A 14,565-nucleotide genomic window follows, 5' to 3' on the forward strand; every position below is an offset into this window, starting at 1 on the left:
TAATTGCCTTCCATTTTCTGCTTTGTTTTTTCCCTCCTAAAATGTGTCAGACACAAACTATTCATTTTAATTCATCACAAATATATAAATACTTTAACTTTCTTTTGGAATTAAATAAAAGTATAATCTATGTTTAATCTTAAGCAACATGTGCATTGTTTGCCAATCAAATCCAATCCAGTTTGATTGATTCTGTAAAGAAAAAGATAACAGGTAATAATTTCTAATAGCTTATTGAAGGGGGAAGGATGGATCTAATGGAGGCACGTGGAAGCCACTCGTGACAGAACAAATTGTGATTAGTTTGACTAAAACACTACTAAATTTTTTTAAAAAAAATGAAAATGAAAACCAAGAAATGAGAGTGATATCAATACTTGAAAGCACGTATGAAGAAGATGAAGTGATAATTCGATAAGGATTAAATCGACTAAATTATTATTTTTATGAAAGTTCGAATATTTTTCAACCATAATTGTACTGTATCTTTCGCATAAGGTGCGGGCTACTGTCTGCAAGGACTTGACTTGGAAGTGATGATTCACAATAGAGCTCTCCCAAAAAAGTGATGCTTAAATTTTTAAAAGTAGAACCCTTTATGGAGCAAAGACCGCTCTCCCTTTCTTTCTCTCTCCAACAAAGCCTTGTAACATAACAACAAGAATGGAGGATAAGATGCTCTCTGCCACTGGCTTTATGCTTTTCCAACCTCCTTGACTCCTATTTTTCACCACCCATAACGCCCAGGCTTTTTCCCTCAAGATTCTCACTACTTTGGAAAAATCCACATTGGGTTTGGGTTTTTCTATATCTAATGCAAATAATAAAACCATACATAAAGCAAATTCAAGTCACTCTATAATCAACAATGACAGATAATGAATTATGCACAACTTTTATGAAACTTTATGGCTCTAACATGATGCACAAACCAATATGAAATAGTTTGCTGTCACTTTCAGCACTAAAACCAATAGGGATTCTAAAAGAAGCGTCAACAGAGTAATAAAAACAACATAGTTGCAGATGCAATGAAAGCAAATGATTACAGTTGTTTCACTAAGAGCCAATGATCTGCACACAATTTTATCCTCAACAGTCGGATCATTTAAGAAGGTAAAGACAAAAGTTAAACGTGTGAATTCCAATTGCATCTTGGAGAAATTTTGACATATTTTAACCATTATGTATCAATAATTCACGTTCATGGATATATACAGATAATAAGCTAATGAAAAAATGGGCGAGCAAAAACTCACTTTCTTTTTCTTCTGCACAAGAGAGAGAGGTAAGATGAGTCCAATTAGTTTTCATTTATGATCAAGAGATGATATCTTGGAGGAAAACCAATTGCGTTTCAAGTATACCATCTCCTTACAAGGAAGGTAGCCGTCCATCTTGGCTTGATGAAAAAGTAAAATTGCAACTCCCCCTATCGCTACTTATATGCAGGAGAAAATTTTTGGGTGATTTGACCCTCGTGAGGGTAAAAAGAAAGGAAAATTCTTTTCCATTTCCAATTTACCATCTATGATGATGATAGCTCAGGCTGCAACTAACTCAAGTTCTTCCCATCCCTTGCCTTGTAATTACTCGAATCATCTCCAAAGACTTCTTCTATCATACTGCTAGTTGGCAAGAAGTCAACTTCACTTTTCGAACAAGTCAAGTATCCAACATCCCACACTTTAGCATCACAATGCTCCTGAACTGATGATGGCTCATGACCAAGACCAACACTATTGTTTGGTCCTGTAAAGCTACCTAGCCATTGATCACAATGCTCCGTCTTGGCTGGAAGCTCTTGGGTTGCTGGACATGTGTCCGATGATGTACAAGAATCGTCTTGAACTTCGAGTTCTCCTACCCTTCCATCGCGAGGAATTTTGTCCTGAAGCGTGGGACTGGAACCACAATTATTAAAACAATTACCAATTCCCCCACTTTCATTATCATCAAACCTTTCATCGGCAATATCCTCATCATACTCTTGCAATTCATCTTCCCTGCTACGATTGAAACCAGGTCCAACATCATGTAGTGGTGATTCAACAACAGAGTCATCATCCTCTTCTGTCATTCCAGGTTCATTATCGCCATAGTCATCAGTTCCTTGCCACTCATCGTTGTCACTATCAATGTTTAATGAGTCACATCTGTTCTGCTCTGCTCGCCTCCGAAGCATAAAAACATTGAAGTAATAGCTAACAATCTCCTTTTTAGTTTTGGAAGCAAACACAACTGAAAGATCACTCCAGAAGTTTTTCCCCAGTGAGACTGGATTAGAAAAGACAACCTCATAAAACAATCGTTCTTCTTCTTCACTCCATTTCTGTGCTACTTGCTCTCCCATTTCAGAAAACCCTAACTCCACAAACCTATCTGGTCCAATAGAACTTCTAAGCTGCTCTCTTGCTTCTGCAATGTGTGAATTAACACATCCCACAGAACCACCATCCTCACAGCTGCAAGCTTCTCTTCCACTCCCAACTTCTTGACCACAACTGATGGATGAATCCATGTATGGCATTGGGATAACACAGGTACCAATCAACCTCTTCTCGTATTCGTCACCTGTAAGATCAGACTTTGAATCTGACCCAGACACATATGATATAACCTCCACCTCCCGTGGTCTCCAAGGTGGAACAACGGCTTGATGCTCAGGACCAATGGAAACAGATTTTTGGGGGGCATGGTCCAATAGTAGAGAATATATTTCTTCACAGTACGTCAGTATTCTTCGCTGATGATTTACAGGGTTAAAAAAATCTGAAGAAATAGAATAATGTCGAGGAGATTTAGATGGGGACCCCTCTTCAAGGGTCTTATTGTTGTTCGTCCCAGAGGAGAAGGATAAGCAACGAGGAATACTAGTATCAAAGTCATCACTGCTTCCATGAGGCTCTGAGAAAACTCCACTTGAATGCTTTTCGTCACTTTCTGTATCATTCTTTTGAAATTCATCGCCTAATAATCATAATGGAAAATTAAATTGCCATCAGAGTTATCGAGACAACTCTAATTACGAAATAATCAGATAAAAACTGTTTTGCAGCTGATCTTATTGAATCAATTATCAAGAACACACAAAACCTACATGAAATAATTGTCCCAAATAATTATATCTATCACTTCCCAAATTTTTCAATATCAGAATCAATACTAGCTGAATCATCATAGCTTAAAATCTTCAGACATTTACAGTTTAGTGAACCGGATACAAAAATAAATATTTTATATATTATTTACTTATAACTGCTCAATCTGCATCTGTCATATTACCATCCTGCAAGATTGTAAGTTTTACAAACTACTAGTCTAAGACCCTTATTAAAAACTTCCACATAATATCATGGCCAAACTCGCACCTAGAGCATAATGATATTGTAGAGAATCTTCCGGGATAACAGATTCTGAAAATGACAGTATTTGATTACTCTGTTCAACGACTTGTTTCAAGTGCTTGGAAGAGATCTCCAGTGGTTCTCCATCATCAAAAGGCTGTTTCTGCACCATTTTGAAAGCAGCACCAACTGTGATCTGAGGGAAAAATATGTTAAAAAGATGCCAGAAATCCCATCAACAAATAAAGAATCAGATCGAGGCAAAATGCACAAAAAATATTACATCAATCATACAAAGTAGGTAGAGGGACAACACAGTTTCCTTAAACCAAAAGCAATCTAGAGAAAATCAATGCTCGAGACCTTGAAATGGTCTTAATCAAATACTTCTCTCGTCTTTCTAACAAAAGCACCTTGAATTCCAAATATAGCTTAATTTAACAGGAAAATATCATAGACAGGTAAGAGTTTGAAATTTTTTCTTCACTAAATTTCTTCGAGAGCATTTTCAGCATCTCTCCTTCAATCCTCTATCGCAATTGGGAGTGCACATGTGTGTTTGACTGACATACTCATCCATGTTTGGACTACCTTTGTTATCCTATTAATAATAGCAAGTTCAATTCTAGTATCAACGAAACCAAAAAAAAAAAAAGCTCATGGTGAGAACTGAGAAGAAAAAACAGAAGAGAGCGGCTTAATCAGAACAATATACAATCACTTGAAGGGAATTTGCCCATGCATGTTCAAATCAATTCTAAAACTAGACATGCCAAACTCACAACAAGAATACGAATATTGACCCTTGGAAAGAAACAAGAGTGTCCAACTCTAATATACTTGCTTATCTAGTCTTATTCTACCTACGAAAGAAAAGAATATTCTTCTAAAGCATTCTCAGAGAAACATGAGGACCTGAAAGAGACCATTATCGAGTGAATCAGCAATTAGAGGAAACTGGTGGTATTTAGAATATAATATACTTTGAAATGTTAAGTTCTAGACTTCTAGAGATGTCATCAGCGTATAATAACATCGTGTTTTAGAGTGCCCTACGGGGAAGGGCATAAAGGTAAATATGTGTCTTTGGGGGGGGGGGCGACTTTACCTAATTAAGAAACGAAAAATACAAATTCAAGAACGATAATCGAAAGGGCTGAAATAAAATTAAAATTGTCGCTAGATATATTCATCGAATAAACATCAAAACTGAAACCCTAAAAACTAAGAACAATTTGCTTTGTACCTCTAAAACAGTCCTCGTATCAACGGAGCAATAGACGATTCGGATATACAGGTAACTGGCCGAAAATTTGCGATTATTCCAAGAAATTTGAATTACCCCCAATTTATTTTGGTCAAAAATAAAATAAAATCCCTAAAACGCAGAAACCCTAACCCTAAATTTCGCTTGTGGACCAGAATCACAAAATCAAACAAATCGGGAACAGCGATTTACAATAAATTGATGGAATAAACGATCCCAGGTGAAGCACACAAAAAATTCCAGATCTAAGTCCGTCAAATGATTAAAAATAATTTACAAAAATTAGAAAAAATCGAAAACAAAAAACCAAAGCCAGAATCAGAATCAGAAAGAACAGATCTCGGATTACCCTCAAGGATCGGGGGTTCGATGAAAACCTAGGGCGAAAAACGTAAAAATAAGACAGAAACGGCAAAATTTGGGATCGATGTGAAGAGGAAGACGAAACAAAACCAGATCCAATAAAGAAAGAGAGATCGAAGCGATGGATAGAGAAGGATGAAGCGGAAAAAGAATAAAAAGGTGTGAATTGAAAGAGGCGGCGGCGATTGACGATGACCAAAACTAGGGTTTGGTTTTTCTTTGAAGAAGGTTATCCGAAAATCGAATATAACTAAAAGAGGCACGAATCTTTAAGGAATTACGGATAAAGCCCCTTCTTTGTTAAGGGCTAAGGGACGTGGAGGAAATCGCTATATATGTGAAATACAATCGCACAACGTGGTACTAATTGGAGTTTTAATCCAACGTTACCGATTCTCGACACGTGGCATCCAGTCCTCCCAAGACCTAAGTCACAGGTTGCCTTTGACTTTTTTTTTCTCTCTCTTTTTTGTGAAATGTAATACGTGTATATCTTGTAATATGTTGGGATGATAATTGGTTTAGTTTTCTCGGTTTTAAGTTAATCAAAATTCAAACCGAATCGATTGGTTTTATAAAGTAGAGAACCAAATCGATATTCATTAGATGACAAAATCAATGATTTGGATTTTGATTGGATTGGTTCCATGTTGGTTTGATTTTCGTTTTTGGACCCAATTGATCATCCTTTTTTGAATGGATCGTTTTTGTTTATCTCAAATGAAATTTTGGCTTGTTTATTTTTTGTAAATTGAAATTAGGTATTTTTGTTTATTTTCTTTTAGATAACAATAATTGGATCTTTTCTTAATAGTAAATATATATTCCGTCCTAATAAGTAAAATACTAGGAGTAAAATTTAAATAATACAATACATATTTAAATATACAATACATTATTCATCTAATGAAATTAAATGCTAATAGTACATTGTCCATCGAAAGTTAAGTGTATATATATTTTCGGTTCAGTTCAGTTTTGATTGGTCTTTCAATTAAAAAATCGAACCGATCCAATAACCTTTTGTTTTCTTCAAAGACAAATCAATATGTCCAATTTTACACTAAAAAACTAAACTAAACCAATGGTTTTGTTTAAATTGGTTTGATTTGTCGATTTTTTTATTTTTTATTGCACTCCTAGTAATATGTACTCATTGAATGAATGATTTGACATTAATTTGTTTTCAAGAAAAAATTATAAATTACATTGATTAATTTAGTTTTTTGGGTTAAAATATCGATTTAGTTTAGGGTTGGCAACGGGACGGGGCCGAGGATGCACTCCCCATCCATGTCCCCGTGGGGATTTATAATCCTTGTCCCCGCCTCATTTTCCGTTTTGGAGAGTCGAGGGTTGGGATCCGAAATCCCCGTTCGGGGATCGGTCTTCCTAGAGAAAAATTATTCGTTTATATTTTTATTTTTAATTATTTATTTATTTAAAATCAATTAAATTTTACTATTTATATTCAAATTTTAAATATTTAATATAACACAGTGTCATTATTATATTATATTTATTTAAATTAATAATTAATAACATTTTAAAAAGTTTAAAATAATTATATTATGAAATAAATTTAAACAAATATATATATAAAAAATGTTAAAAGAATAAAAAATTAGTTAAGCTCTACTGCTTTTATATATATTATTAAAAATTATTAAAAATCGGGGAGGGGATACCGTCCCCGTCCTCGATTGGGGATCCATTTTTTATCCCCGATTTGAACCCATTCCCAGTCAAATCGGAGATTCTCGTCCCGATCGAGACAAAGATCCAACCTCGCGGGAATTTTTGTCTAACCCTAATTTAGTCCAACGGTAGTGTTATACCTTTATGTCAAATATCATTTTATACCTCTAAATTTTGGGTTGTATTAGTTTAAATCCTAAACTTTTATATGTATATAAATTTAAAATCTAACTTTCCTGATATTTTTCAAACTAAATTTGAATGAATGTATAGAATAATACATTTGTGAAAGTTCTAGATTTAAATTGATATATTCATGATAGTTTTATGTATAAATTGATACAAAATTTATGTTGATATAATTATTAATTTTAGATTTAAATTGTTACAACCCTTAAATGTTATTGGTATAAAATGATACTTAGTCTAAATTTTATGTACATATCTTGTCTGTGTTTACTAGATTGAAAGATGTGGTAGTAAGGTAGTTGATAATCATTTTTGACTAATTTGTCATGTGCATGCTTTTAAAATGTCAGTCATACCCCTAATAATGATTAGTTTGTGCTTTTATTTATTCCACTGCATTTATTTTTTTTATTTTTTTAAAATAATATTGATATTATATATTTAAGGTAAATTTTGTTTTTTAAATTTGTTATTGTATTTCCAATCGATCTTACCAGGCAAGATCGTAAATTTGATGCTAAGTTGTATTCAACTTAGCAAAATAATAATCAACATCATCATTTAAGAAAATGAATAGTGTCACCTACCTATGGACATTTATTTCTAGATTTTGTTGAAATTGACGGTACATAGACTAATTCTAAAATTTTCAAACTTCAATAGCTAAAATTTAAGAAGAACAAGGAAATGCAAGAAGTTTTAACCAATATTTAAAAAATGCAAGAAGTTTTAACCAATATTTAAAAACACGTTTGAACAAATTTGTTTTATAAATATTTGATTTCATATACAACCATTCAACACAAAATATTAACAAACCTAGCACAATCTATATATATTTTTAAATACGACACATTTTTAACTTCTATCAATATCTGTCACTAACTAAGATCTATCATATTAACATACCTATTTATGATTGTGGTCTTAACTAATAATTATGTTGCTAATGTAAGAGTGTATCAACATGCAGCGGAAGCAACAAGGATCAATAAACATTCAAATTTACTAATTTTGGCAGAAACTAAAGCATGTTCATCTAAAATAAGAGAGTTTATGATAATACCTTTGTAGAACTCTTTAAGATCTCAATCAACAGTAGCAGACTTCACCAAAGAATATCGTGAACCACCTCAAGATCTTCCCCACCATCTTCTTAGAGTTTTAGAACGAGTCGTGGGACTCGAGAACAGCTTGAAGCAATGAAAACACAAAGAGAAACTCACAACAACACACTACTTGAAGAACCTTTCTTCCAGCCGAGATTTCATCTAAAATTGCTATAGAATGCATACCTCAAATTCACTCCAATCTTCTTTATTTATTGCAGGTGAATATGCAAAGAAGAATGTTGCATAACTTGCAGCTCATGCTTAAATTTAATGAAGATGAGGAAATGTGTTTTGTGTGAGCATGAAAAAGATAGTAATGGAAAATATTGATTTTCAATTTTGTGCATGTATTTCAACTTTCCAATTTTTTTTTTTAAAAAATCAAAACCGATTTCAAGATTCAATTTTGATTTCAAAACCGAAAATTTAATTTTCTAAAATTATTTTTAAATAATACTAATTAATTTAATATCAAATATTAAATTATTTGTTTGCACAAATTCATCTTCATATATTTAAATCATATTTGAATATATATTCTCCTATTCCGTTTTAATTTTAATTTGAACATTTCAAATTAATTTATCGAGCTACTTTAAAGCTTATCCATTTACAAGCTAGTAGGGGGACCTTGCAGACCTACAGATCATGGGCTCCAACGATCCGAGATTAATCGGTTAAACTCATTAGACCGATCTAACCCCATTCGTTAACTAATGGGTCACTCTACAAAAGCTCATAGTTGAACTCCCCTCACTGTAGATATATTATGTCTACTTAATATAATCATAATTGGTAAGTCGATCATTGTTGTTCGTAATCACAGCTGGGTCAAGATAACCGTTTTACCCCCATGAGTACATCTTATTCCTTAAGTTCCCACTAACCCTCTAATTAACAATTCTGATTCATAACATATATGAATCAAATCATTTATCTATCATGAGAAGGTGGGGCCCCGATTGTTCAAGACATGAAATCAGTACTTAAGATAACAATCTATCTGCTAAACCTTCATCTTGCAAGGCCATGTCCCCAACTATTCATTTGGTCTTATCCCCAAAGTGGAAAACTCATCGAGCAGTGCTGTTAGACTACTTAAGCTATCACGAAAAGGCTAAAGGAAGATAAAAAAAAAGCGAATCATCTTTCTATACGATACGCAATTTCGAAATCAGGGAAAAATTCATCTTGATAGCACAGGAAAGAGAGAACATCTTCCTTCTGTGACATTTACCCCGAAGAAAAAGCCTATTCTATACCAGCTTCTTCTATAGATGAGATAACTGGAGCAGATTCAATAGCAAGGGATATTCACCCAGCAGCTCAAGCTGCAGATTCTATTATGGGCATGAATGTGCAACCTAAAGACTCGCAAGTTTTTTTCCTCTACTTCCCATCCCACCGTGGCAGCCTCTAACTCTAAAGCTTTAGTATATATAAAGTGCGCTTTTGGCCTTAGCAGCAAGTACCTTCTACCATATTATGTCAGTGAAGACTTGGTGTGAAGCCTTGGAGCTTACGTTAGAAGAGCAAAAGGCCCGGGGCTAGGGTAAGCTGAGGGGGGACAGCGTAAGTGAGCGAATGTGTGTAAGCCACTCTCACCTTTTGCAGATTAAAGGATAATCCCGAATAAACAGAAGTTTATAGTTAGCTCAGGATTAAGATCGAGTTAACCTAGGTTATGTTAATAAATGAAATAGTTAGTTTTAACAGTAAACGGACGTTATAAAGAAAAGTGACCATTTTCATGGTCCAGTCTATATGCAAACTCATAGCATAGGATGCCCCCACTTACATGTTTCAACACGAACGATCTATAGATCACATCGTTTGTAGCACTTTACAACTTCTTGTAACAACTACAAAGTGGGCCGCATCCAATAGTGTTACCAGGATGAGATACCCAATATCATCTCTATACTTATTGGACCATTTAGGCTATATACTGTTGACTTGATCATGTTTATGTTACTACATAAAGTTATAGTATTCAAACTATAGTCATATATATGTTTATTGGATTTTCATAATAGAATGCAAAATCAACAATTTATTAGAACGTTTAACACGAACTGCGAGTTCTATGACATTCCCAATAGCTAAGAGATCTATTAATGATAGATACATATTGTTTGACATACTCGTTTTATGCTATGTTTTCTCTACTAATATATCGTATCAATAAAATATTAAAAAATGGTACATAAGAATAATATCATCTTACTTCTTTTATTATCACGTGTTTTCTTTCTTATTTATGTTCTCGATCAAAATTCAAAAAACATTTTAATTTAGCACATTTGGCTCTCTTAGAGAGTGTTCTCTCAATATCTTAGGGATAGATTAATCTTCTCTAAACATGGACTTGACTTAATACATTTTTCTCGTTACATAAAAAATTGTGTATGATAGATTCAAACTTAGGCTTGATTTTGACAGATCATTATCATAGTTTGAGGGTTTAATTTTACATTTCTAGAAGTTTGAGGGTTTACTTTTTTACAATCGAAAGTTTAAGGATGTAATTGTTACAACTAGAGATGTCCAAAAAATATGTGGCCAAGGGGCCATGAGGACTCACTGGCGAGGAATCCTTGAACAGGGAGGGAGTGGAGAATTTTTACCATTTACAATTCGGGGCGGGGATTATAATTTATTTTTTCCCTATTCTTCATCCCCAACCCCGCCTCATGTCCCTGCCTTGCCCCAACATTTGTATATAAATTACAAATCTATAACACACACACACATATATATTCTTAATATTGTAGATTTTGTTAGGATAATTATGGATGTTTAAATTATTCAAGACTTTATTACTTTAATTCCTTGGATGTTGTAATATTTAAAATATGATATTCTAGTTGATGACTTTTAATTCTTACAAATTATGAGAATTTAACATTTTAATTATATATTTTCAAATTGCATATGTATTGTTGTTTTCATTAGCAAAATTGATAATATTTTATTTGAATGAAAATTGTATTTGAAATGTTTAAAGAATTATTAAAAAATATATTTGATTTGAAAAAAATAAAAGTAGATAATTTTTCCGATGGGGAGCCTGATCCCTGCTAAATCCCCGTCCCGTTTTTCAAGAGGAAATTGTGTGGATGGAGAATGGAATAAAGGGTGGAGATGGGGACGAGGAAGGCTTCCTCATCCTCGCCCCACCCCGTGGTGATCTCTAATTACAATTACCATACTTCAATTGTGGTTTTTTCAATCTGCCATTTATCACTTAAACTTAATAAAATTTAAATTCAATTGTTATTGAAAGTTCACCAAAATTCACCAACAAATTTGATGTTCTAAATATCTGTTATTGAAATTTCACCAACAGTAGATTACTAGTGACAATCTATCACCCATATAACATTATCTGAAATATATATAGGCGATAAATATGTAATAATGATAGACATATGTGTTAGATTTAATTTAAATTTGAAATTATCATTAATACCATCCATGTGCATTGGCTGCTATTTTATCTTCTAGACTTAATTTTTTATTGGACTAATTAAGTAAAGGATAATTTTTGCATTAAGTAAGAGAAGCTCGATATCTTACTAGGCCAATATGTTACTATAACTTATGTTATTGTGAAAATTATCTAGTTAAAAAATCATGACAATTATTATTATATACTTAAGGTTTTATTGTGTAATCATATAGTCACAATTTACAGTGTATTATCGATGAAGTAAAAACGGTTGATCAATGATAGACATAAATATTTCTAACATTGATAGATGTAAGAATAGTCTACTAAACATTTAGAAAAATTGTTGTTTATATTAGTAAACATGTCTATTAGTTATAAAGTACTCAGCTTATGCTAATAGACATTAATGATCTATGAATGATATTATTTTACCTCATTCATAAACCAGAGGTAAAAAAAAAGTAATAAAATTGTAACAAAATAATAAATTATATTATTTTCAGATAAAGAAAAATGAGCAAACTTATTTACAAATATAGCAAAATGTCACAGTGATAGACTTCGATAGACTGCAATAGACATATGACAAAAAAAATGAGCCAACTTATTTACAAATATAGTAATACTTCACCATTTGTCCGTGATAGACTACGATAGACATCTATTAGCGATAGATGTCTAGTGTAATTTATCAGTATCTATTGCTGATAGATAGTGACATTTTGCTATATTTGAAAATATTTTAAGTAGTTATACCATTTAAACACAATTATCCTAATAAATTAGTATTTTTTTCAAAAACAAAATGTTAAACAATCTATATTTATTTTAATTTTGAAAATAGATTTATTTTTTTATTTATAAATTATATAAACATACATTAATACACATAATAATAAATTAATTATTTTACATTACTTAACTGGCCAAAGCATACCGAAGACTTGTGAGTGAAAGTGAAATATCGAAAGCTTAAGATCAAACAAAAACTAAACTGCAAGACAAAATGTAACATTCTAAAACTTAAAATAAAATATTATAAAACATTAAAACTTAAAAGATAGTAAAAAAAAACTAAATTAAAAACCTAAATAAAATATTTTAAAACCTAAACCAAATGAAGTGTGACTAAATAGATATATCTTCAGAGAAAAATACTTAAAACTTAAAAGATAGTAAAAAAAAAAAAAAAACTAAATTAAAAACCTAAATAAAATATTTTAAAACCTAAACCAAATGAAGTGTGACTAAACAGATATATTTTCAGAGAAAAATGCTTTTTTGACAAATTATATAAGTGCATATGCAGGCAGGAGTGGAACCAAAAATCGAAAAACAAAAAATCTAAATCGATCCAAATTGATCCCATGGTTTGATTTGTTTTATAAAATTGAACACGTTGATTTGTATTGAAGAAAACAAAAAAGTATTGGTTCAGATCGATTTTTTTAAAAAAAAATTAGAAAATTCAATCAAAATTGAACCAAACCAATGATATACACAGGGAATTTCGTACAAATGGGTCAAATTTTGAGGCCCACTCGAAATTTGTCCCAACTTTAAAAAACACTCGAATTTTGACCTTATGATGATGTCAATTGCGTGTGAAATGTCTGGTTAGTACTCAAAACGTTAGAAGACGTGCACGCATCCCAAGTTCTCGCTCGTTCATCTCGTTTCTCACTAATTCCTCTCGTTGGATTGTCCCTATGAAGCACTCGACCGGGATTCTAGCACATTCCTCTCGTTTTTTACCTTTTCATCTTGTGCCTTTCTCTCGTTCATCTTCGGACAGAAATCGAACATTTTAAATCTCAATTTCCAGGCTGATTCCCTCATTCCTCTTGCTTCATCTTATTTTCTCTCGTTTTTTTATTACTTTTCCACCAGATTGCATGTAATTAATAGCTGTTGTATGAATTTTCAAATACTTCATTAGGTATTTTTTAGTATTTTAAATATTATGATGCATGTATATTTGATATTTAGATAAAATACTAATTATTATGGAGCGTGTATGTTTTTTTATTTAGAAAGTGGCAACAAAAATGTAAAATTTTCAATTTATATATATAAAAAAAGAAATAGACTCAATTTTAATTTAAAATTAGCAAAAATGACCGATTCGAAACAAAGTGGAAATAAAAATTTAAAAAAAAATGGAAGAAAAAGAGAAAATGTAAAAAACCAAGAACCAAACCGATAATAAACCGATCTAAATAAAACCAATCCATTGGTTTTGTTTTTCATTGGACATTGGTTTGGATCATTTATTTGTAAAGCTGATTGGTTTGATTTGGTTTTTTGTTGGTCTCAAAACCAACAAAACCGAGCCGACTATCACCTTTAATGTTTCGGGTAATTTTGAAAATTTTAAAATCACCTTTGTAATGCTCAAATTCACTAGAACACACCTTAGTCACTTGAATTTGATTATTAATTTTATATTTTTAAATGTAATTTTTATTTCATTAAAATTTATTTTGAATTATTGAAATATGTTTGATAATTACTTTTAGGAAAATTATTTTAAATGATAAATATGTTGAAATTATTTACAAGTAATAGCAAAATATCACAATCTATCTATGATATACGGTGATAGATCATGATTGATTACTATTTATTTATAGGAAAAAAATATATTTTTGGTCCCTACATTTTGGGTCTAGTTTCTATTTAATCATTAGATTTCAAAATATTACACATTTAGTCCTTAAATTTTGAGTTTGGTTTCAATTTAGTCCCTAAATTCCAAAATGTTACAATTTTACGTTTGATATTTGAGTTTTGCTTCAATTTATTCCCTATGTTTTTCAAGATTTACTCTCTTAACCTCCATTATTCATTAAATACTCATTTTTTGTTTTTAGTATTAATTTATATTAATAAATTAAAAACAATCAAAATAATTAAAATTAATTAAGTTTTTATTAATTTTAAAATTAAAATTTAATCCCATAATTATTTTTAATTAATTAATAGAAATTAACATTAATCATTGAAAGTGAGTATTTAATGAAAAATTGAGGTTAAAAATATAAAACTTTAAAAGATCCCATAGATAAAATTATAATATTTTAAAATTTAAATTTAATGATCAAATATATAATATTTTAAATAGAAACTAGATTT

At 31.4% G+C, this 14,565-nt stretch overlaps 1 protein-coding gene across 3 annotated transcripts; it reads right to left on the reverse strand.

The window, feature by feature from the left end:
* Positions 1-1,155: 1,155 nt before the first annotated feature.
* On the reverse strand, positions 1,156-5,488 carry LOC120071091 (uncharacterized). 3 transcript variants are annotated; one of them, XM_039023134.2, is made up of 3 exons: positions 4,594-5,488; positions 3,372-3,543; positions 1,156-2,970 (listed from the first exon to the last, which is right to left on the reverse strand). In XM_039023134.2, exons 2-3 carry the CDS (start codon positions 3,517-3,519, stop codon positions 1,556-1,558), a joined length of 1,563 nt encoding a protein of 520 aa, XP_038879062.1. In that variant the 5' UTR covers positions 3,520-3,543; positions 4,594-5,488; the 3' UTR covers positions 1,156-1,555. The 3 variants fall into 3 exon arrangements, with proteins under 3 accessions (XP_038879062.1, XP_090167024.1, XP_038879063.1); XM_090310898.1 differs by having other exon boundaries at positions 3,372-3,948; positions 4,594-5,323; XM_039023135.2 differs by having other exon boundaries at positions 4,964-5,285.
* Positions 5,489-14,565: the final 9,077 nt, after the last annotated feature.

Source organism: Benincasa hispida, chromosome 2, assembly GCF_027475165.1.
Source record: "Benincasa hispida cultivar pf3 chromosome 2, pf3_genome.v1.1, whole genome shotgun sequence".
In the NCBI taxonomy this organism is placed as follows: Eukaryota; Viridiplantae; Streptophyta; class Magnoliopsida; order Cucurbitales; family Cucurbitaceae; genus Benincasa; species Benincasa hispida.

Excerpts from the sequence above, each read along its gene's own strand:
- LOC120071091 (XM_039023134.2), bottom strand. The coding sequence starts at position 3,519 with ATGGTGCAGAAACAGCCTTTTGATGATGGAGAACCACTGGAGATCTCT. Across the intron at positions 2,971-3,371 it reads ACAATATCATTATGCTCTAG|GCGATGAATTTCAAAAGAAT; the intron begins GTGCGAGTTTGG and ends TATGATTATTAG.